This window comes from Bubalus kerabau, chromosome 6 (genome assembly GCF_029407905.1).
Source record: "Bubalus kerabau isolate K-KA32 ecotype Philippines breed swamp buffalo chromosome 6, PCC_UOA_SB_1v2, whole genome shotgun sequence".
NCBI lineage: Eukaryota > Metazoa > Chordata > Mammalia > Artiodactyla > Bovidae > Bubalus > Bubalus kerabau.
Genome location: NC_073629.1, coordinates 55,246,445 through 55,269,931, shown reverse-complemented (window position 1 = coordinate 55,269,931; position 23,487 = coordinate 55,246,445). Strand labels below are relative to the sequence as shown.

At 40.1% G+C, this 23,487-nt stretch overlaps 1 protein-coding gene across 4 annotated transcripts in view; it reads right to left on the bottom strand.

Annotated features, from left to right (window-relative positions):
* The window catches only part of LOC129655165 (guanylate-binding protein 4-like), a 60,036-nt gene that overhangs the window by 17,577 nt on the left and 18,972 nt on the right, over positions 1 to 23,487 (bottom strand). For 3 of the 4 annotated variants that reach the window (XM_055585245.1, XM_055585244.1, XM_055585246.1), the window contains 2 exons: positions 10,211 to 10,406; positions 6,954 to 7,081 (listed from right to left, as the gene is read on the bottom strand). In XM_055585245.1, the coding sequence (XP_055441220.1) occupies positions 6,954 to 7,081; positions 10,211 to 10,400 (318 nt within the window). In that variant the 5' untranslated portion in view covers positions 10,401 to 10,406. Of the gene's footprint in view, positions 1 to 6,953; positions 7,082 to 7,468; positions 7,662 to 10,210; positions 10,407 to 23,487 lie in introns of those variants that run through there. The other variant, XM_055585247.1, reaches the window with a different exon arrangement.

Genomic DNA, 23,487 nt, shown 5'->3' with positions numbered 1-23,487 from the left:
TGATTTTTCTATGATACAACAGATGTTGACATTTGATCCCTGGTTCCTCTGCTTTTTCTAAATTCAGCTTGAACATCTGGAAGTTCATGGTTCATGCACTGTTGAAGCCTAGCTTGAAGGATTTTGAGCATTACCTTGCTAGCATGTGAAATGAGTGCAATTGTGTGGTAGTTTGAACATTCTTTGGCATTGCCCTTCTTTGGGACCGGAATGAAAACTGACCTTTTCCAGCACTGTGGCCATTGCTGAGTCTGCCAAATTTGCTGATATATTGAGTGCAGCACTTTAATAACATCATCTTTTAGGATTTGAAATTGCTCAGCTGGAATTCCATCACCTCCATTAGCTTTGTTTGTAGTAATGCTTCCTAAAGTCCACTTGACTTCACACTCCAGGATATCTGGCTCTAGGTGAGCGACCACACCATCGTGGTTGTCTGGGTCATTAAGACCTTTTTTGTGTATTTCTTCTGTGTATTCTTGCCACTTCTTCTTAATCTCTTCTGCTTCTTTTATGTCCATACTGTTTCTGTCCTTTATTGTGCCAGTCATGCCATGAAATGTTCCCTGGTATCCCTAATTTTCTAGAAGAGATCTCTAGTTTTTCCCATTCCATTGCTTTCCTTTGTATTGTTTACTTATGTGGAAGGCAAAGGCGAAAAGGAAATATATACCCATCTGAATGCAGAGTTCCAAAGAATAGCAAGGAAGCATAAGAAAGGTTTCTTTTATTTATTTTTTTAATTGAAAGATAACTTTACAGAATTTTGTTTTCTGTCAAACCTCAACATGAAGGAAAGGCTTCTTAAGTGAACAATGAAAAGAAATAGAGGAAAACAATAGAGTAAGAAAGAGATTTCTTCAAGAAAATTAGAGAAACCAAGGGAAAATTGTGCAAAGATGGGCACAATCCAGCTTTACAAATATTAAAGGCACTTCTCTAGGCAGGAAACACAAGAGAAGAAAAGGATCTACAAAAATAAGCCCAATACAATTAAGAAAATGGCAACAGAATTATATATATATCAATAACTACTTTAAATGTTAATGGATTAAATGCACCAATGAAAAGGCGTAAACTGGCTGGGCTGATGAAAACATGTGCATGTATGCACTTCCACTTACCACATCACTCTACTTAACCCCCCAAATTGTATGTAATTATGTTATATTGTTAGGGTAATCATGTTTTATTATGGCTTGCAATTGTCTTTTATTTTTTTGTCTGGCTATTGATTGTGAAAACTGATACACATCTTTTATTATTGTGATTATGTAACTATTATTCCCTTAATACTATTGTATCATGGTTCTGCTGCTGCTAAGTCACTTCAGTTGTGTCCAACTCTGTGCGACCCCATAGATGGCAGCCCACCAGGCTCCCCCGTCCCTGGGATTCTCCAGGCAAGAACACTGGAGTAGGTTGCCATTTCCTTCTCCAATGCATGAAAGCAAAAAGTGACAGTGAAGTCACTCAGTCGTGTCCGACTCTTAGTGATCCCATGGACTACAGCCTACCAGGTTCTTCCATCCCTGGGATTTTCCAGGCAAGGGTACTGGAGTGGGGTGCCATTGCCTTCTCCATATTGTATCATGATTGGTCAACAAAAAAAAATAACAGAATTCTATATTAGTGCAATGACCATTTAATAGAAAACCTGTAATCACTTTTTAAAATCCAGATGCAGATCAGAATTATCTTGGAAGTTTTTGAAAAATACAAATGCCCAGGTATTGCTTTTATTCCCAAAAGCTCTAGATGTGTTTCTAATGAGCAGTCATATTTAATAGCAACTGGACAATATGATGATATTTTACTTTTATCTACTTTGTTTCACCTTTTCTATTTCATATTCAGTGCTCCCATTTAGTTTAGTTTATGCTTTCCAATTTTTCTGTCTCTTTTTTTTTATGTTCTTTCTAAAGTCCTTATCAAAAGTAGTAGAACAGCTTTTGTATATATATGCACATATATATTACACATAATGTGTATTTTATATATATATATATATATATATTAGAAAACATAAATTATTGTCTGACTAAAAATTATGATATTTTGAGTCCATGTGTTTGACTTAGTATGAATAGAGTCCTAGATTTCTAATTTATATTCAATCAAAACTTTGATATAGTTCCATGTATTTTGGCAGAAGCATGCTGGCTGCGATGGATCGCACAGAAATGTGGCCGAAAGGAGCTTCCCACGCCCGAGGTCAGGGGAGGTGGCTGAGAGGAGCTACCACATGCCCAAGGTCAGGGGAGGCGGCCGACAGGAGCAACTCCACGTCCAAGGAGCGGTGGCTGCACGGGCGCAGGAGGGCTTAGAGGAGCTACTCCACGTTCAAGGTCAGGAGGGGTGGCTGTGAGGAGATACCCCTTATCCAAGGTAAGGAGCAGCAGCTGCACTTTGCTGGAGCAGCCATAAAGAGATACCCCACGTCCAAGGTAAGAGAAACCCAAATAAGACGGGGGGTGCTGCGAGAGGTCATCAGAGGGCAGACACACTGAAACCATAATCAAAGAAAACTAGCCAATTTGATCACATGGACCTCAGCCTGTCTAACTCAATGAAACTAAGCCGTGCCGTGGGGGGCCATCCAAGATGGATGGGTCATGGTGGAGAGGTCTGACAGAATGCAGTCCACTGGAGAAGGGAATGGCAAACCACTTCAGTATTCTTGCCTTGAGAACCCCATGAACAGTATGAAAAGGCAAAATGATAGGATACTGAAAGAGGAACTCCCCAGGTCGGTAGGTGCCCAATATGCTTTTGGAGATCACTGGAGAAATAACTCCAGAAAGAATGAAGGGATGGAGCCAAAGCAAAAACAATACCCAGTTGTGGAGGTAACTGGTGATAGAAGCAAGGTCTGATGTTGTAAAGAGCAATATTGCATAGGAACCTGGAATGTCAGGTCCATGAATCAAGGCAAATTGGAAGTAGTCAAACAGGAGATGGCAAGAGTGAATGTTGACCTTCTAGGAATCAGTGAACTAAAATAGACTGAAATGGGTGAATTTAACTCAGATAACCATTATATCTACTACTGCAGGGAGGAATCCCTTAGAAGAAATGGAGTAGCCATCATGGTCAACAGAAGAGTCCGAAATGCAGTACTTGGATGCAATCTCAAAAATGACAGAATGATCTCTGTTCGTTTCCAAGGCAAACCATTCAATATCACAGTAATCCAAGCCTATGCCCCAACCAGTAACGCTGAAGAAGCTGAAGTTGAACAGTTCTATGAAGACCCAAAGACCTTTTAGAACTAATACCCAAAAAAGATGTCCTTTTCATTATAGGAGACTGGAATGCAAAAGTAGGAAGTCAAGAAACACCTGGAGTAACAGGCAAATTTGGCCTTGGAGTACGGAATGAAGGGGGCAAAGGCTAATAGCGTTATGCCAAGAGAACGCACTAGTCATAGCAAACACACTCTTCCAACAACACAAGGGAAGACTCTACACATGGACATCACCAGATGGTCAACACCGAAATCAGACTGATTATATTCTTTGCAGCCAAAGATGGAGAAGCTCTATACAGTCAGCAAAAACAAGACCGGGAGCTGACTGTGGCTCAGATCATGAACTCCTTATTGCCAAATTCAGACTTAAGTTGAAGAAAGTAGGGAAAACCACTAGACCATTCAGGTATGACCTAAATCAAATTCCTTATGATTATACAGTGGAAGTGAGAAAGAGATTTAAGGGACTAGATCTGATAGACAGAGTGCCTGATGAACTATGGACAGAGATTTGTGACATTGTACAGGAGACAGGGATCAAGACCATCCCCATGGAAAATAAATGCAAAAAAACACAAATGGCTGTCTGAGGAGGCTCTACAAAATAGCTGTGGAAAGAAGAGAAGCAAAAAGCAAAGGAGAAAAGGAAAGATATAAGTATCTGAATGCAGAGTTCCAAAGAATAGCAAGGAGATATAAGAAAGCCTTCTTCAGCGATCAATGCAAAGAAATAGAGGAAAACAACAGAATAAGAAAGACTAGAGATCTCTTCAAGAAAATTAGAGATACCAAGGGAACATTGAATGCAAAGATGGGCTCGATAAAGGACAGAAATGGTATGGACCTAACAGAAGCAGAAGGTATTAAGAAGAGGTGGCAAGAATACACAGGAGAACTGTACAAAAAAGAGCTTCATGACCAAGATAATCACGATGGTGTGATCACTCACCTAGAGCCAGACATTCTGGAATGTGAAGTCAAGTGGGCCTTAGAAAGCATCACTACGAACAAAGCTAGTGGAGGTGATGGAATTCCAGTTGAGCTCTTTCAAATCCTGGAAGCTGATGCTGTGAAAGTGCTGCACTCAATATGCCAGCAAATTTGGAAGATTCAGCAGTGGCCACAAGACTGGAAAAGGTCAGTTTTCATTCCAATCCCAAAGAAAGGCAATGCCAAAGAATGCTCAAACTACTGCAAAGAATGCTCAAACTACTGCACAATTGCACTCATCTCACACGCTAGTAAGGTAATGCTCAAAATTCTCCAAGCCAGGCTTCAGCAATACGTGAACTGTGAACTTCCAGATGTTTAAGCTGATTTTAGAAAAGGCAGAGTAACCAGAGATCAAATAGCCAACATCTGCTGGATCATCGGCAAAGCAAGAGAGTTCCAGAAAAACATCTATTTCTGCTTTATTGACTATGCCAAAGCCTTTGACTGTGTGGATCACAAGAAACTGTGGAAAATTCTGAAAGTGATGGGAATAGCAGACCACCTGACCTGCCTCTTGAGAAACCTATATGCAGGTCAGGGAGCAACAGTTAGAACTGAACATAGAACAACAGACTGGTTCCAAATAGGAAAAGGAGTACGTCAAGGCTGTATATTGTCACCCTGCTTACTTAACTTATATGTGGAGTACATCATGAGCAATGCTGGGCTGGAAGAAGCACAAACTGGAATCAAGATTGCTGGGAGAAATATCAATAACCTCAAGTATGCAGATGACACCACCCTTATGGCAGAAATTGAAGAGGAACTAAAGAGCCTCTTGATGAAACTGAAAGAAGAGAGTGAAAAAGTTGGCTTAAAGCTCAACATTCAGAAAATGAAGATCATGGCATCTGATCCCATCACTTCATGGGAAATAGATGGGGAAACAGTGGAAACAGTGTCAGACTTTATGTTTTGGTGTTCCAAAATCACTGCAGATGGTGATTGCAGCCATGAAATTAAAAAATGCTTACTCCTTGGAAGGAAAGGTATGACCAACCTAGATAACATATTGAAAAGCAGAGATATTACTTCGCCAACAGAGGTCCATCTAGTCAAGGCTATGGTTTTTCCAGTGGTCATGTATGGATGTGAGAGTTGAACTGTGAAGAAAGCTGAGCGCCAAAGAATTGATGCTTTTGAACTGTGGTGTTGGAGAAGACTCTTGAGAGTCCCTTGGACTGTAAGAAGATCCAACCTGTCCATCCTAAAAAAGACCCTGATGCTGGGAGGGATTGGGGACAGGAGGAGAAGGGTATGACAGAGGATGAAATGGCTGGATGGCATCACCGACTTGATGGACCTGAGTTTGGGCATACTCCGGGAGTTGGTGATAGACAGGGAGGCCTGGCGTGCTGCGATTCATGGGGTCACAAAGATTCAGACAAGACTGAGCGACTGAACTGAACTGAACTGAACTGAACTGATTTTGGCATCTAGTATTACTTCTAGAAGTCTGTGTGTGCTTAGTTGCTCAGTCATGCCCTACTCTTTGCTACCCCATGCCTGCCAGGCTCCTCTGTCCATGGAATTCTCCAGGCCAGAATACTGAGTTTGGTAGCCATTCCCTTCTCCAGGGTATTTTTCGGATCCAGGGATTTAACCTAGGTCTCCTGCATTACAGGTAGATTCTTTAATGTTTGAGTCATCAGAAAAGTTTATTATCTTAGTTGTTTTTTAAAAAGAAGTTTTTTGAATGAGGCTTGAAACTTCTAATACAATTCCGAGAATATAAAGAAATACTATGTTATAAAAAATTAGGAGTTTAACATGTGATATAGTATCATTAACTAAAGTTAAGATTTTGTTCAAATTTCACAAAACTTTATGCTTGTGTCCCTTGTTTTCATACCTTATTCAACACTCCACATTGTATTTAACTGCACTGAGCAGCTTCAGCTGCATGTAACAAATTCTGGTAAATTCTCTTTTCATTTTTATTCTATTACAAATATTTTCTAGTTTTCCTTGTTATGGCCTTTTGGATATAACCATTATTTAAAAGTAGACATTTAATTTCTAAAGCCATGGACTTTTTAAAGTATCTTTGATATTAATTTCTCTTTTTGATATCAATTTCTCATTTTGATATCAATTTCTCATTTAAATGTTTTCTGCTCTTCAATCACCCTCTGTGTTTTTTTCAGTCTCATAACTTTACTGAGGATTTCAGTGGCTAAGTCAAATATCTCTCTTGGTAAATGTCACAGTGCACTTATAAGTGTGTGGGTTATTTTAACATATCTTTTGATATTGGTCTCTAACATAATTCCACAATGATAAGAGAATATGACTCTATGATTTCAATACTTTTATACCATGACTCTTTTGCACCTGATATTACGTCCCTGGGTAAGTTCCAGTGTCTCCTAGTTTATAACCAATGGGAACTTGGGTAGAATTTGTATTCTACTGTTTTGTGAAAATTGTATAAATCTTAGTTATGTTGAACTGGTTCATAGTGCCTTTCATGTCTACTATATCCTTCTCCTTCTCTGTATATTCATTCGATTAATTTTTGAGAGTTTGATATTGAAACTTCAGCTAAAATCTTAACTTATCTACATAAAATTTAATTATAATATATAGTGGTACTATATATAGCTTTCTTTTGTATTTTCCAGGTCTCCTATAAATGTGTTATTATATTTTCCAATTTAAAACATAAAAAAGAAAGAGGAAAAAGAGTAGAGAAGATTCCCTGCCTTACCTTCTCCACATTGCCCAGGCCCTCAGTGTCCAGAAGGACCAAGATGTGGTTCTCCTTGGAGGGGTGGGGCACACACCACATCCAGATGCCTTTGGTTTCAGACCTCACTGTGGAGCCCAGACGGAAACCTGCACAGAAAGAAGAATGCAATGCACAATAAGAGCAGATAGTCCAGGCTGCCCATGGATTACTTTGGGTAAAATTGTCGAAATATGAGTGCATGGCTGGGGGAAATGTGTTTTTGTTTCAGCAAGGACTGTCAGTTCCAATGTTTACACATGCTCAGGACCTTCCCAAGAAATATTTCTTGTCCCCTATTCACCTCATAACATTAATGGCTCATACTGTGTCACATTCCAGAATTAATGTGAACTCTAGTAACCTTTCTATTTTTATCAGTTCCATATCCTCCACTTTCTGATGGAGTCCCAACAGTGAGAGGTACCAGCAAGAGAGCAGAAGTCAGGTGCCTGTTCCCTTGGCTTCCACCCTGGTGGGCCGTGGTGTCCTAGTACCTCTGCTCCTCTGCCTTCATCGCATCTCCTTTCATTTAGCTCCATCCAGTTGTTCTGGTCTCTGTCACATTATGGAATCCACTAACTGCCTCTTCACCCTAGAGGAATTATAAAGGTTCCCTGGCCATTGTTTCTGCCACCCTCTGAGTGCCTCTGCTTCCTTCAGAAAAATGGAGTGGTTCCTTTTGCTCTGCTTGGGCCCTTGTAATTGTCACTCCATTTATGGTTACCTGTTACGTGGATCATCTGTGTCCTTCCAGGTTCTGAACTAATACATTAACTTTTGTTAAATTGTTTTTTCCCTCCTTGTTTTCCCTGTATTTTCCTCATTTTTCTTCTCTTCAAAAAATGATGAAATCTTTGTTCACTGACTTGGGTGGGGATAAAATAGCAGGGGATTAGGAAAGACCTGTGAGAATTGTTTGCCCTTCTTTCTAAGGCTTAAACCAACAGAAAGTGATTATGTGAGGTAATGGGCTTCCCTGTTAGCTCAGACAGTAAAGAATCTGCCTGCAATGCAGGAGACAAGGGTTAGATCCCTGGGTTGGGAAGATCCCCTGGAGAAGGGAATGACAACCCACTCCAGTATCCCTACTTGGAGAATTCCATGCACAGAGGAATCTGATGGGCTACAGTCCATGGATCACAGAGTCAGACTGGACTGAGCAACTAACACACATATGTGTAAGAAAGCAAAATATGTCTCATCTATAGTCCAAGATTTTGACTGTCTGCCAGATGCCAATGCTCCCTTCAACTGAGAATAGAAATGGATATGATGAAATGCCTAGGGGAGCATGGCTTAGGCCATTCAATTACCATGTTCTGTGTATTCTGCTCTAGCGGGTATAAGACCTGAGATGATCTGCACTCTTCTACATCGTGATGGCATTTGACTGCTGTCTGATTAATACAGAGCAGTCTGAGCTTCCAGTTCTCCCAGGGAGAAAGGCAGGGTATAACAGTCAGTTATGTGAGGTAAAGGAGAGACAAAGAATCATAAGAAGGTGACAGTAGTGAGCTGCTTCTGCTAGTGAACTTTGACTGGGCACCAGTTTTGCTTGTTTGTTTGGTTTTGTTCTTCCTGTCATTTAACTGGGATAGCAGTGCCACAATTCAAGTTCTTTAAAACATAACCAGGTGAAGGATTTCCTTAGTAATGGAAATCACCTCCTTATTACCTGATGTTATCTTGAATAAAATAAAAAGGAATATTGTTGAAACACCTTGACTGTTGAAACATCTTGACTGATATCATTTCTTAGAGTTCTCAAATTTTAATCACCAAAAAAATGACCTATTAAGTATTTTAGCCTGGCAAAGGAAAAGTGCTCTCCCCTGACTAGTTGTCAATTATTCCTTAAAAGAAAGACAAATATAAAATGTTTAATTTGAGGCCAATGGGAGACTGTAAGCAAAAAGAAAGAGGAAGACAGGAAGAAGTCTATCTACAAGTACTACTTACCTGTAGTGAGGCAAATAATGTGCAACTGTACAGACACCAGATCAGCCAAAGCTAAAAAACTTCTTACCAAATTTTTATGATGATGTGGAGAATTCCACTTTCTGCTAATATGCACATAAATTGCACGTAAAACTTGAAACACTGATATTATCTTGAAAGCCTGAAAACATATGGACTCCATGACCCAGCAATGGCACTTCTGAGTATATTAAACAAGGATAGCTAGTATACACGTGCACCAGGATATAGATACAAGAATATTCACAACAGTGAACCCATAAAAGTTGGAGCTACAAATAATACCAGAGTTCATCATCAATGAGTGAATAAATAAAAGTTCCTATCCTCTCTCAATAGCATACTCTACAATGGTGAATATACATGAATTATAGATGTGTATGACAAACTAGATGACCCTTATAAACTTCTTGTTGAGCTAAAGAAGCAAGACCCCCATGATTGTCACAATGTAACTCCCTTTGTATTAAGTTTGAGCAATCCTTAACAAATGCAGAAACATAATACAAAGCCATTTTTAAAAAGGAAGAATGAAAGAATGCACCATGGAAGTCAAAACATGGGTGAGATGTTTTGATTTTGTTGTGAAGGTATGAGAGGGCATGATTTGGGCTTTTGGGTGTTGAAGTATTTCCTGATCTGTGTACTGATTACACAGATGATCACTTTAGTTTTATCACCTTTATTGTGTGTGTATATATATATATATATTTATGCACTGTTCTATATGTATTATAGTTCAGATAATAGAAAAGACTAAGTAGAGAAACAGGGGTATAATTCACCAAAGCTTGGAAGTAAGGAAATTAAATGAAGCAAAAAATGATGGATGGTAGCCTCATTGAGATATGAGAGTTTTAGGAATTTATCTGTGTGTATTTCTTTACATCTCTTCTAAAAAACAGAGTGTGTTGAACAACATTTGTGTGCTATTTGAAATAACCCTGTGGTTTAGGGCAAAAGTGATGAAGGAGAAAGGAAGGGAGTCATTTTTGAAGATGAACCCTTGAGAAGATGGCAGTGGATGGGATTGGGATAAATAAGGCGGACATTTTGATGGGCCTGTGAACTCTCCATTACTGGATACAAGAGGGAACATTGTGGAGAGACAGGTTTGGAGTTACAAATTCAGTGGTGGGAATTAAGAAGTTGTTTTCAGTGGGGGGAGTTAGGCTCTTCCTTAACAGGGCACTAGAGGAGGATGATCAGCAGCCTGTGTTATCACTGTTTCCCAGCAAATGGTCCTGAACAATACTCACCGTGGTTCTGTCCTGCCAGGCGGTTCATCAGGTAGGACTTTCCTGTCCGATACAGCCCTACAATGGCCACCACCACCAGAGGCTGAGATATCTCGTCAAGAATCTCCAGTGCTTTAGGGTTTACTGAGAGTTGATTTTTCCGGTTTTCCACCAAACAGATGGGGTCCATTTTGGTAGCTCGAGTTGCCATGGGAACCTGTAACCCAGAGGAACAACTCAGTAGACTATAAGATCTGGAAGTCACCACTCACAGCGAGCATCAGCCTTCGGCTTGTGGAACTTATATATCAATTATCCACGCTTTGCATGTTTCTAAAAGGTAAGTATTTAGCCAACCTGTGTCAAAGCCTGTACAGGTAAATTATGGAAATTATCTTATTGATCTTTAAATGACCTCTAAAACAACCTTGCCCACATGAGCCCTACAGTGAACAGAATGAGAAAACAAAGTATTGATGATGGAACCTTGGAAACACTAACATTTTGGGGTAAGTAGAGGCAGATGGGACATGGAAGAGATGAGGAGTGATCAGAGATGATTTTTGGAGTGTCAGAATGATTTGGTCACTCATTAATTGTACAAATATTCACTGAGAACCTACCACGTGCTGAACACTGCTCTAGGGGCTCAGTATCAAACTGAAGAAAATGGATAGAAATCTCTGCCTCACGGTACTCTATTCTAGTGGAGGAAACAGATAATATAGAAAGTAAAACCAAAATACATATATGTAAGGCTTGTACATGCTCAGCCATATCCAACTCTTTGCCATCCATGGACTGTAGCTTGCTAGGGTTCTCTGTCCTTGGGATTTTCCAGGCAAGAGTACTGGAGTGGGTTGCCACTTACTACTCCAGGAGAGCTTCCCAACCCAGGGAGCAAACCCATGTCTCCTGCATTGGTAGGCAGATTCTTTAACACTGAGCCACCTGGGAAGCCCTATATGTACATGAGAGGGTAGTAAAGTATCAGAAGGAAATGAGCAAGCAATGGCCTATGGAACACTGAGGGTTGAATTTATGGAGAGGCTATCCAGGGAAGACCTTGACAATAAAGGCAAGATGAAGGTGATCAGTGTCCTCATCCTTTGATGAGAACAGACAGATGCAGGGAAGCAGTGGGAGCAGGAACAGGCTGGAAGAGGAGGGACTATGAGAGAAAGAAGTTGAGATAATGAATGCAGCTTTCTCTCAAAAAAAAAAAAGAAAGAAAGAAAGAAAAGAAAAACACAACAGAATTTAAGGTACCTATACAATGTTGTGCATGTAAGAATTAATTTATTAACAGAAATTATAAGACATTTCTTAAGCAGATAGAGAGGAGAAGCAAGCAACCAGGGTATTGTCAGATCTGCCTAGATATGTCAGAGTCTCACATCTGGGCTAGCTTCTACTTTAAATAATTTCATTACAATGGTAGGGTGTTTCATGATCTCAAGAGTCAGACTGCAGTAGCAGTCAGAGAGCTTGGATTGTCCCTTTATTTTCTCAAAGACTATACTAAGCAACATCCACATGTTGCCATACTTTATGAACTGTGTGATGACTGGGAAGATTAATTTCTCTGTGCCTCAAGTTTCTCTTCTGGAAAGTGGTGACATGAAAAGTAAAGATCAATCTGTCATTAAGGTAGTTGTTATTCAGTTGCTAAATTGTGTCCAACTACAGCATGCTAGGCTTCTTTGTCCTTCACTATCACCCGGAGTTTGTTCAAAATCATGTCCATTGAGTCAGTGATGATATCTAACCATTTCATCCTCTATCATTCCTTCTCCTCCTGCCCTAAATCTTTCCCAGCATCAGGGTCTTTTCTAGGTGGCATTTTGCATCAGGTGGCCAAAGTATTGGAGCTTCAGCTTCAGCATCAGTCCTTCCAATGAATATTCAGGGTTGATTTCCTTTAGGATTGACTGGTTTGATCTCCTTGCAGTACAAGGGACTCTCAAGAGTCTTCTCCAGCACCACAATTTGAAAGCATAAATTTTTTGGCACTCAGTCTTTATGGTCCAACTCTCACATCCATACATGACTACTGGAAAAACCATAGCTTTGACTATACACACCTTTGTTGGCAAAGTGACGTCTCTGCTTTTTAATATGTTATCTAGGTTGTCATAGCTTTCCTTCCAAGGAGCAAGTGTTTTTTTTTTTTTTAATTTCATGATTGCAGTCACTATCTGCAGTGATTTTAGAAAATAAAATCTGTCACTGCTTCAACTGGATGCCATGGTCTTAGTTTTCTGAATGTTGAGTTTTAAGTCAGCTTTTTCACTCTCCTCTTTCACCCTCATGGAGAGACTCTTTAGTTCCTCTTCAATTTCTGCCATTAGAGTGGTATCATCTGCATATCTGAGGCTGTTGATATTTCTCCTGGCAATCTTGATTCCAGCTTGTGATTCATCTAAACCAGCATTTTGCATGATGTACTCTGCATATACATTATGAATAAATAAGCAGGGTGTCAATATAAAGCCTTGTCATCATCCTTTCCCAATTTTGAACCAGTTCGTTGTTCCATGTCCGGTTCTAACTGTTGTTTCTTGACTTGCATACAGGTTTCTCAGGAGGCATTTAAGGTGGTCTGATATTCATGTCTTTTGAAGAATTTTCCACTTTTTTTATGATGCACAGTCAAAGGCTTATCATAGTCAATGAAGCAGAAGTAGATTTTTTTGGAATTCCCATGCTTTTTCTATGATCCAACAGATGTTAGCAATTTGATCCCTGGTTCCTCTCCCTTTTCTAAATCCAGTTTGTACATGTGGAAGTTCTCATTTCATGTACGGCTGAAGCCAAGCTTGAAGGATTTTGAGCATTACCTTGCTATCATGTGAAATGAGAGCGACTGGACAATAGTTTGAACATTCTTTGGCATTGCCCTTCTTTTGGATTGGAATGAAAACTGACCTTTTCCGGTCCTGGGGCCACTGCTGGATTTCCAAATTTGCTGATATATTGAGTGCAGCCCTTTAATTGCACCATCCTTTAGGATTTTAAATAGCTCAGCTGGAATTCCATCTCCTCCATTAGCTTTGTTCATAGTGATGCTTTCTAAGGCCCACTTGACTTCACACTCCAGGATATCTGACTCTAGGTGAGTGATCACTCCATCGTGGTTATCTAGGACATTACATTCTTTGTGTGTAGGTCTTCTGTGTATTCTTTCCACCTCTTCTTAAACTCTTCTGCTTCTGTTATGTTCTTACTGCTTCTATCCTTAATTGTGCCCATCTTTACATGAAATGGTTCTCTTGATATCTCCAATGTCTCTATTCTTTACCATTCTATTGTTTTCCTCTATTTCTTTGCATTGTTCACATAAGAAGGCCTTTTTATTTCTCCTTGTTATTCCCTGAAACTCTGCATTCAGTTGGGTTTATCTTTTCCTTTCTCCCTTGCCTTTCACGTCTTTTCTTTTCTCAGCTAATTGTAAGGCCTCCTCAGACAACCACTTTGCTTTCTTGCATTTCTTTTTTTTTTTGGGGGGGGGGATTGTTTTCATCATTGCCTCCTGTACAATGTTATGAATCTCTGTCCATAGTTCTTCAGGTATTCTATCAGATCTAATCCTTTGAATCTATTTATCACCTCCAGTGTATAATCAAGGTTTTCCCTCGCAGCACAGTCAGTAAAGAATCTGCCTGCAATGCAGAAGATCTGATTCAATTTCTGGGTTGGAAAGATCCCCTGGAGAAGGAATCGGCAACCCACTCTAGTATTCTTGCCTGGAAAATAATCCCATGCACAGAGGAGCCTGGCAGGCTACAGTCCATAGGTTCACAAACCAAACCAGTGTATAATCATAAGGGATTTTATCTAGGTCATAGCTAATGGATTAGCAGTTTTTGCTACTTTCTTCAATTTAAGCCTTATTTTTTTCAATAAAGAGCTCATGATCTGAGCCACAGTCAGCTCTAGGTCTTGTTTTTGCTGACTGTAAAGAGCTCCTCCAATATGGGCTGCAAAGAATAAAATCAGTCTGATTTTGGTATTGACTATCTCATTAAAGTACAGAAATGGTATGGAACTAACAGAAGCAGAAGATATTAAGAAGTGGCAAGAATACACAGAAGAACTGTACAAAAAAGATCTTCAGGACACAGATAATCACGATGGTGTGATCACTCACCTAGAGCCAGACATCCTGGAATGTGAAGTCAAGTGGGCCTTAGAAAGCATCACTACGAACAAAGCTAGCAGAGGTGATGGAATTCCACTGGAGCTATTTAAAATCCTGAAAGTTGATGCTGTGAAAGTGCTGCACTCAATATGCCAGCAAATTTGGAAAACTCAACGGTGGCCACAGGACTGGAAAAGGTCAGTTTTCATTCCAATCCCAAAGAAAGGCAATGCCAAAGAATGCTCAAACTACCGCACAACTGCACTCATCTCACACGCTAGTAAAGTAATGCTCAAAATTCTCCAAGCCAGGCTTCAGCAATATGTGAACCGTGAACTTCCAGATGTTCCAGCTGGTTTTAGAAAAGGCAGAGGAACCAGAGATCAAATTGCCAACATCTGCTGGATCATCGAAAAAGGAAGAGAGTTCCAGAAAAACATCTATTTCTGCTTTATTGACTAGGCCAAAGCCTTTGAATGTGTGGATCACAAGAAACTGTGGAAATTCTGAAAGGGATGGGAATATCAGACCACCTGACCTTCCTTTTGAGAAACCTGTATGCAGGTCAGGAAGCAACAGTTAGAACTGGACATGGAACAACAGACTAGTTCCAGATAGGAAAAGGAGTATATCAAGGCTGTATACTGTCACCCTGCTTGCTGCTGCTGCTGCTGCTAAGTTGCTTCAGTTGTGTCTGACTCTGTGCGACCCCATCGACAGCAACCCACCAGGCTTCTCTGTCCCTGGGATTCTCCAGGCAAGAACACTGGAGTGGGTTGCCATTTCCTTCTCCAATGCATGAAAGTGAAAAGTGAAAGTGAAGTCGCTCAGTCGTGTCCGACTCTTTGCGACCCCATGGATTGCAGCCTACCAGGCTCCTCCGTCTATGGGATTTTCCAGGCAAGAGTACTGGAGTGGGGTGCCACTGCCTTCTCCCGTCACCCTGCTTATTTAACTTATATGCAGGGTACATCATGAGAAAGGCTGGGCTGGAAGAAGCATAAGCTGGAATCAACATTTCTGGGAGAAATATCAATAACCTCAGATATGCAGATGACACCACCCTTATGACAGAAAGTGAAGAGGAACTAAAAAGCCTCTTGATGAAAGTGAAAGAGGAGAGTGAAAAAGTTGGCTTAAAACTCAACATTCAGAAAATGAAGATCACAGCATCTGGTCCCATCACTTCATGGGAAATAGATGGGGAAACAGTGGAAACAGTGTCAGACTTTATTTTGGGGGGCTCAAAAATCACTGCAAATGGTGATGGCAGCCATGAAATTAAAAGACATGGAGAGGAGCTAAGATGGCGGAGGAATAGGATGGGGAGAACACTTTCTCCCCCACAAATTCATCAAAAGAACATTTAAATGCCGAGTAAATGCCACAAAACAACTTCTGAATGCTGGCAGAGGACATCAGGCACCCAGAAAAGCTACCCATTGTCTTTGAAAGGAGGTAGGAAAAAATATAAAAGACAAAAAAAGAGACAAAAGAGGGAGGGATGGAGCTCTGTCTTGGGAAGGGAGTCTTAAAAAGAGAGAAGTTTCCAAACACCAGGAAACATTCTCACTGCCCTCTGTGCCGAGCCTTGGAAGCACAGATGGCAACATAACAGGGAGGAAACCTAAATAAACAATTAAAACCCACAAGTTAAAAAAAAAAAAAAACCCACAGGTTAGGAGCCCTATGGTAACTCCCCCAGTGGAGAAGCAGCGCAGACGCCTGCACCCGCCACTAGCAAGTGGGGGCTGGGCAGGGAGGCGCAGTACGGGCTGCATCACTTAGAGTAAGGATCTGGCCGAAATACCCCGAGTGCTATCTGAGCGAAATAATTTGGGCTAGCAAACCAGACTGTGGGATATCTACCACGCGAAAAGCCAGCCCTAACCTAAGACACCACCAGGCCCACGCACTGAACAAAGGACTGAACAGAGATAGCAGGCTGCAGACCGTCCCCCTCTGGTGACAGGCAGCCAGAGCTAGAAGGGGGCAATCGCAGCCCCAGAGAGACATTATCTACAAAACTGTAAGCAGGCTTCTTTGCTACCTAAGACCTCTTGTGGTTCTGGACAGTCAACATCCGCCTGAGAAGGTGCACCGGTTGTACACCCAGAAAACCGAGCGGCGGGAGGCGATAAGTCGCAGCAACCGCTCTCGTCAAACACCTCATCACCTGAGCTGCTTGGACTTGGGAAGGGCACAAAACGCAGGTCCAACCGAGTCTGCGCCTCTGAGGACTACCCAAGTGCCTGAACCTCAGCAGCTTAGACCTGGGAGGTGCAGGAAGCCCAGGACCGGCCGTGGATGGTTCCCGGTGGAGCAACCTAGAGCCTGAGCAGTCTGGGCAGGGAGGCTACACGTGCCGTGAACGGGGGCAGGCCCAGTGTGGCTGAGGCACTGCGAGCACATGCCAGTGTTATTTGTTTGCAGCATCCCTCCCTGCCCACAGCGCGACTGAACAAGTGAGCCTAAAAAAAAAAAAAAAAAAAAAAAGTGTCCACCACCGCTCCCTTTGTATCAGAGCGGAAATTAGACACTGACTGCTACTTCTACTGCTAAGTCGCTTCAGTCGTGTCCGACTCTGTGCGACCACATAGACGGCAGCTGAAGAGCCCAGCAAACAGAAGAAGCTGTAACAGAGGGAACCGCCTTGGAAGCGACAGGCAATAGATTAAAATCCTGTGGTTAGTACCGACTACATAGGAAGGTACCTATAGATCTTGAGAAATATAAGCCGGACCAAGGAACTAGCCGAAAATGAACCGACCCCACAATATCCACAACAATACCAGAGAAAGTCCTAGATATATTTTTACTATTTTTATGATCATTCTTTCTTTCTTTTTTTTAATTAAAAAAAAATTTAAGTCCTCTATTACTTCTTTAATTTTCACTTTTATAACCTACTATTACTTTGCAAAAAAAAAAAAAGACTATTTTTTTTAAAAAAAGCAAACTTCATATATATATTTTTTATACTTTTTGTGACCTTATTTTTTTTTTCTTTTCTCTTTCCTTTTTTTTTTCTTCTTTTCTTTAACATTGTATTTTTGAAATTCCAAACTCTACTCTAGATTTTTAATTTTAGCTTTTTGGTATTTGTTATCAATTTTGTACCTATTTTTTTTTTAATAGTTTTTGTGACTTTTTTTTCTCTCTTTCTTTCTCTTCTTCTTTTCTTTAACACTGTATTTCTGAAATTCCAAACTCTATTCTAGATTTTTAATTTATGCTTTTTGGTATTTGTTATCAATTTTGTACCTATATTTTCTTTATAATTTTTGTGACTTTGTTTTTGTTTGTTTTTCTTTCTTTTTTTCTTCTTTTCTTTAACATTGTATTTTTGAAATTCCAAACTCTACTCTAGATTTTTAACTTTTGCTTTTTGGTATTTGTTATCAATTTTGTACCTATATTTTCTTTATAATTTTTGTGACTATGTTTTTTCTTTTTTTCTTCTTCTTTTTCTCTATTTCTTTTCCTTCTTCTTTTCTTTAACATTGTATTTTTGAAATTCCAAACTCTACTCTAGATTTTTAATTTTTGCTTTTAGGTATTTATTACCAATTTTGTACCTTTAAGAACTCAATCTTCAGTACCCATTTTTTACTAGGGAGTGAGATTACTGGCTTGACTGCTCTCTCCCTCTTTGGACTCTCCTTTTTCTCCACCAGGTCGCCTGTGTCTCCCCCCTAACCCCTCTCTACTCTACCCAACTCTGTGAATTTCTGTGTGTTCCAGATGGGGAGAACACTTAGGGAACTGATTACTGGCTGGATCTGTCTCTTTCTTTTTCATTCCCCACTTTTATCCTCCTGGCCACCTCTGTCTCCTTCCTCCCTCTTCTCTTCTCTGTATAACTCCATGAACATCTCTGAGCGGTCCAGTTGTGGCGTGCACATAAGGAAGTGATTACTGGCTAGCCCGCTCTCTCCTCTATTGATTCCACCTCATCTCATTCAGGTCACCTCTAACTCCCTCCTCCCTCTTCATCTCATTCAGGTCACTCTAACTCCCTCCTCCCTCTTCTCTTCTCCATGTAACGCTGTGAACCTCTCTGGATGACCCTCACGGTGGAGAAACTTTTCATCTGTAACCTAGATGTTTTATCAATGGTGCTGTATAGAAGGAGAAGTATTGAGACTACTGTAAAAATAAGACCGATAACTGGAAGCAGGAGGCTTAAGTCCAAACCTTGACTCCAGGGAACTCCTGACTCCAGGGAACATAAATTGACAGGAGCTCATCAAATGCCTCCATACCTACACTGAAACCAAGCACCACACAAGGGCCAAGAAGTTCCAGGGCAAGACATACCACACAAATTCTCCAGCAACACAGGAACACAGCCCTGAGCTCCAATATACAGACTGCCCAAAGTCACCCCAAAACCATAGACATCTCATAACTCATTACTGGACACTTCATTGCACTCCAGAGAGAAGAAATCCAGCTCCACCCACCAGAACACCGACACAAGCTTCCCTAACCAAGAAACCTTGACAAGCCACCTGTACAAACCCACACACAGTGAGGAAACGCCACAATAAAGAGAATGCCACAAACTACAAGAATACAGAAAGTGCCGAGGTCCAGCCTCGGCTGATCCAGGGAGTTTGAAGTGGGGATGGCGTCGGCGAGGATCAGGATACAATAGCTTTAATTAGATATTAATTAGAGATGTAAAGAGTAATAGAATGAGGATAGCTCAGTAGGAAAATTCAGTGGAGAAAAGAGGCTGAGTAGCTTGGTTTACACAGGAGACCAATAAAACTTCAAGACAAGAAGGTTGCACCATTTATGTAGGCCGCAGGCGTCCTTCCATTCTCCCGAAGGAGAGGAAACACTGAGGCCTCCCCGGTCAGATCTCAGAAGCCCAGGCATAATTAGTAAGCTTGGTGGGTTCCACGCTCCAGATGGAGACTCAGCCAGAGTGAGAGAGAGAGAGACATGGGGAGACCAGTATTTCAAGAAACTGATCCCAATTCTTTGTTTTCCATGGTCTACTTTTATACACTGAGATGTTATGCAAAAGTCATGCGGGGTCAGCAGTCCTGACTTTTATCAAAGTCAGATGCTTCATACAAATGTATACAGAGGTCTTAGGGGTGTTACACCATCTTCTGGCCAGGGGGCCTGCTGACAATTTATGACCCTCTCCTTGTGACAGCGGTCAGTCAACCAGGACACTTATTTCTCCAGGGGTGATTATTCTTAAAACAGACGCCACCCAAATAAAGTTACATTCCTAATGGGTGAGGGTATAGTGGGTTTTAGTTAAGGAAAGAATTTACTTAGCCTAAGGTCTAACGTGATTAATATCAAAGGTTAATACTTATTTCTTCTATATATTCATTAATGTGTATAAGGGCAGGGGATATGGAGACTTAGCAACAAACATTGGCTCAACAAATGAAAAGCCCTTCACTAATACAATTTCTAATCAGGCCATTATACTTATACTAATAGTTTTCTAACTTTTCTAAGGAACCTGTTTTTAGAAGGTTTAAAGCATCTCGTGCCTCTCACGGTTGGGAGGCTGTGAGCAATCACATTGGCCGGACAAGCCTGTCAGGCAGGCTAGAGAACCTTCAGAGGAGTTTGTAGATTAAAACACTCTTGTCACACCCAGGAGTTTTTATTAACTGGAGCTCTAGGTTAACTCCTTCTTCGAAAGAGGTGGTGGGGGCAGCCCCCCATAAAGTAAGAGGTGTAGGTGGGAGCACAAAGTAGTAAAGTAGGCAGGCTCTGGTTATGAAGGTAGATGCTCAAGGATTTCCAGGGGGACTCCTGAGGCTCGATCCCACCTTTGCATATGTCGAGCCTCCTTCCTCATGACCTTTTCCACGGGCGGAGTGCCTCACGCTGGCCCCCAACAAGAAAGGACACCCCAAACTCAGCAATTTAAACAAGATGAAGAGACAGAGGAATACCCAGCAGGTAAAGGAATAGGATAAATGCCCACCAAACCAAACAAAAGAGGAAGAGATAGGGAATCTATCTGATAAAGAATTCCGAATAATGATAGTGAAATTGAGCCAAAATCTTGAAATCAGAATGGAATCACAGATAAATAGCCTGGAGACAAGGATTGAGAAGATGCAAGAAAGGTTTAACAAGGACCTAGAAGAAATAAAAAAAAGTCAATATATAAATGGATAATGAAATAAATGAGATCAAAAACACTCTGGAGGCAACAAATAGTAGAATAAGAGAGGCAGAAGAGAGGATTAGTGAATTAGAAGATAGAATAGTAGAAATAAATGAATCAGAGAGGAAAAAAAGGAAAACGAATTAAAAGAAATGAGGACAATCTCAGAGATCTCCAGGACAATATTAAACACTACAACATTTGAATCATAGGGGTCCCAGAAGAAGAAGACAAAAAGAAAGACCATGAGAAAATACTTGAGGAGATAATAGTTGACAACTTCCCTAAAATGGGGAAGGAAATAATCACCCAAGTCCAAGAAACCCAGAGAGTCCCAAACAGGATAAACCCAAGGTGAAACACCCCAAGACACATATCAATCAAATTAACAAAGATCAAACACAAAGAACAAATATTAAAAGCAGCAAGGGAAAAACAACAAATAACACATAAGGGGATTCCCATAAGGATAACAGCTGATCTTTCAATAGAAACTCTTCAAGCCAGGAGGGAATCGCAAGACATACTTAAAGTGATGAAAGAAAATAACCTACAGCCCAGATTATTGTATCCAGCAAGGATCTCATTCAAATACGAAGGAGAAATCAAAAGCTTTACAGACAAGCAAAAGCCGAGAGAATTCAGCACCAGCAAACCAGCTCTCCAACAAATACTAAAGAATATTCTCTAGACAGGAAACACAAAAACAGTGTATAAATTCAAACCCAAAACAATAAAGTAAATGGCAATGGGATCATACTTATCAATAATTACCTTAAACATAAATAGGTTTAATACCCCAACCAAAAGACAAAGACTGGCTGAATGGATACAAAAACAAGATCCCTACATATGTTGTCTACAAGAGACCCACCTCAAAACAGGGGACACATACAGACTGAAAGTGAAGGGCTGGAAAAAGTTTTTCCATGCAAATAGGGACCAAAAGAAAGCAGGAGTAGCAATACTCATATCAGATAAAATAGACTTTAAAACAAAGGCTGTGAAAAGAGACAAAGAAGCTCACTACATAATGATCAAAGGATCAATCCAAGAAGAAGATATAACAATTATAAATATATATGCACCCAACAGAGGAGCACCGCAATATATAAGACAAATGCTAACAAGTATGAAAGGAGAAATTAACAATAACACAATAATAGTGGGAGACTTTAATACCCCACTCACGCCAATGGATAGATCAACTAAACAGAAAATTAACAAGGAAACACAAACTTTAAATGATACAATAGACCAGTTAGACCTAATTGATATATATAGGACATTTCATCCCAAAACAATGAACTTCACCTTTTTTTCAAGTGCATATGGAACCTTCTCCAGGATAGACCACACCCTGGGCCATAAATCTAGCCTTGGTAAATTCAAAAAAGTTGAAATCATTCCAAGCATCTTTTCTGACCACAATGCAATAAGATTAGATCTCAATTACAGGAGAAAAACTATTAAAAATTCCAACATATGGAGGCTGAAAAACACGCTGCTGAATAACCAACAAATCACAGAAGAAATCAAAAAAGAAATCAAAATTTGTATAGAAACGAATGAAAATGAAAACAAAACAACCCAAAACCTGTAGTTCATAGCAAAACAGGTGTACCCCAAGAAACAAGAAAAAAGCCAAATAAATAACCTAACTCTACATCTAAAGCAACTAGAAAAGGAAGAAATGAAGAAACCCAGGGTTAGTAGAAGGAAAGAAATCTTAAAAATTAAGGCAGAAATAAACGCAAAAGAAACAAAAGAGACGATAGCAAAAATCAACAAAGCCAAAAGCTGGTTCTTTGAAAGGAGAAATAAAATTGAGAAACCATTAGCCAGACTCATCAAGAAACAAAAGGAGAAAAATCAAATCAGTAAAATTAGAAATGAAAATGGAGAGATCACAAAAGACAACACAGAAATACAAAGGATCATAAGAGACCACTATCAGCAATTATATGCCAATAAAATGGACAATGTGGAAGAAATGGACAAATTCTTAGAAAAGTACAACTTTCCAACACTGGACCAGAAAGAAATAGAAAATCTTAACAGACCCATCACAAGCACGGAAATTGAAACTGTAATTAGACATCTTCCAGCAAAAAAAGCCCAGGTCCTGACGGCTTCACAGCTGAATTCTACCAAAAATTTAGAGAAGAGCTAACACCTATCCTACTCAAACTCTTCCAGAAAATTGCAGAGGAAGGTAAATTTCCAAACTCATTCTATGAGGCCACCATCACCCTAATACCAAAACCTGACAAAGGTGCCACAAAGAAAGAAAACTACAGGCCAATATCACTGATGAACATAGATGCAAAAATCCTTAACAGAATTCTAGCAATCAGAATCAACAACACATTAAAAAGATCATACACCATGACCAAATGGGCTTTATCTCAGGGATGCAAGGATTCTTCAATATCTGCAAATCAATCAATGTAATACACCACATTAACAAATTGAAAAATAAAAACCATATGATTATCTCAATAGATGCAGAGAAAGCCTTTGACAAAAGTCAACATCCATTTATGATAAAAACTCTCCAGAAAGCAGGGATAGAAGAAACATACCTCAACATAATAAAAGCTATATATGACAAACCCACAGCAAACATTATCCTCAATGGTGAAAAATTGAAAGCATTTCCTCTAAAGTCAGGAACAAGACAAGGGTGCCCACTTTCACCATTACTATTCAACGTAGTTTTGGAAGTTTTGGCCACAGCAATCAGAGCAGAAAAAGAAATAAAAGGAATCCAAATTGGAAAAGAAGAAGTAAAACTCTCACTGTTTGCAGATGACATGATCCTCTACATAGAAAACTCTAAAGACTCCACCAGAAAATTACTAGAACTAATCAATGAATATAGTAAAGTTGCAGGATATAAAATCAACACACGGAAATCCCTTGCATTCCTATACACTAATAATGAGAAAACAGGAAGAGAAATTAAGGAAACAATTCCATTCACCATTGCAACGAAAAGAA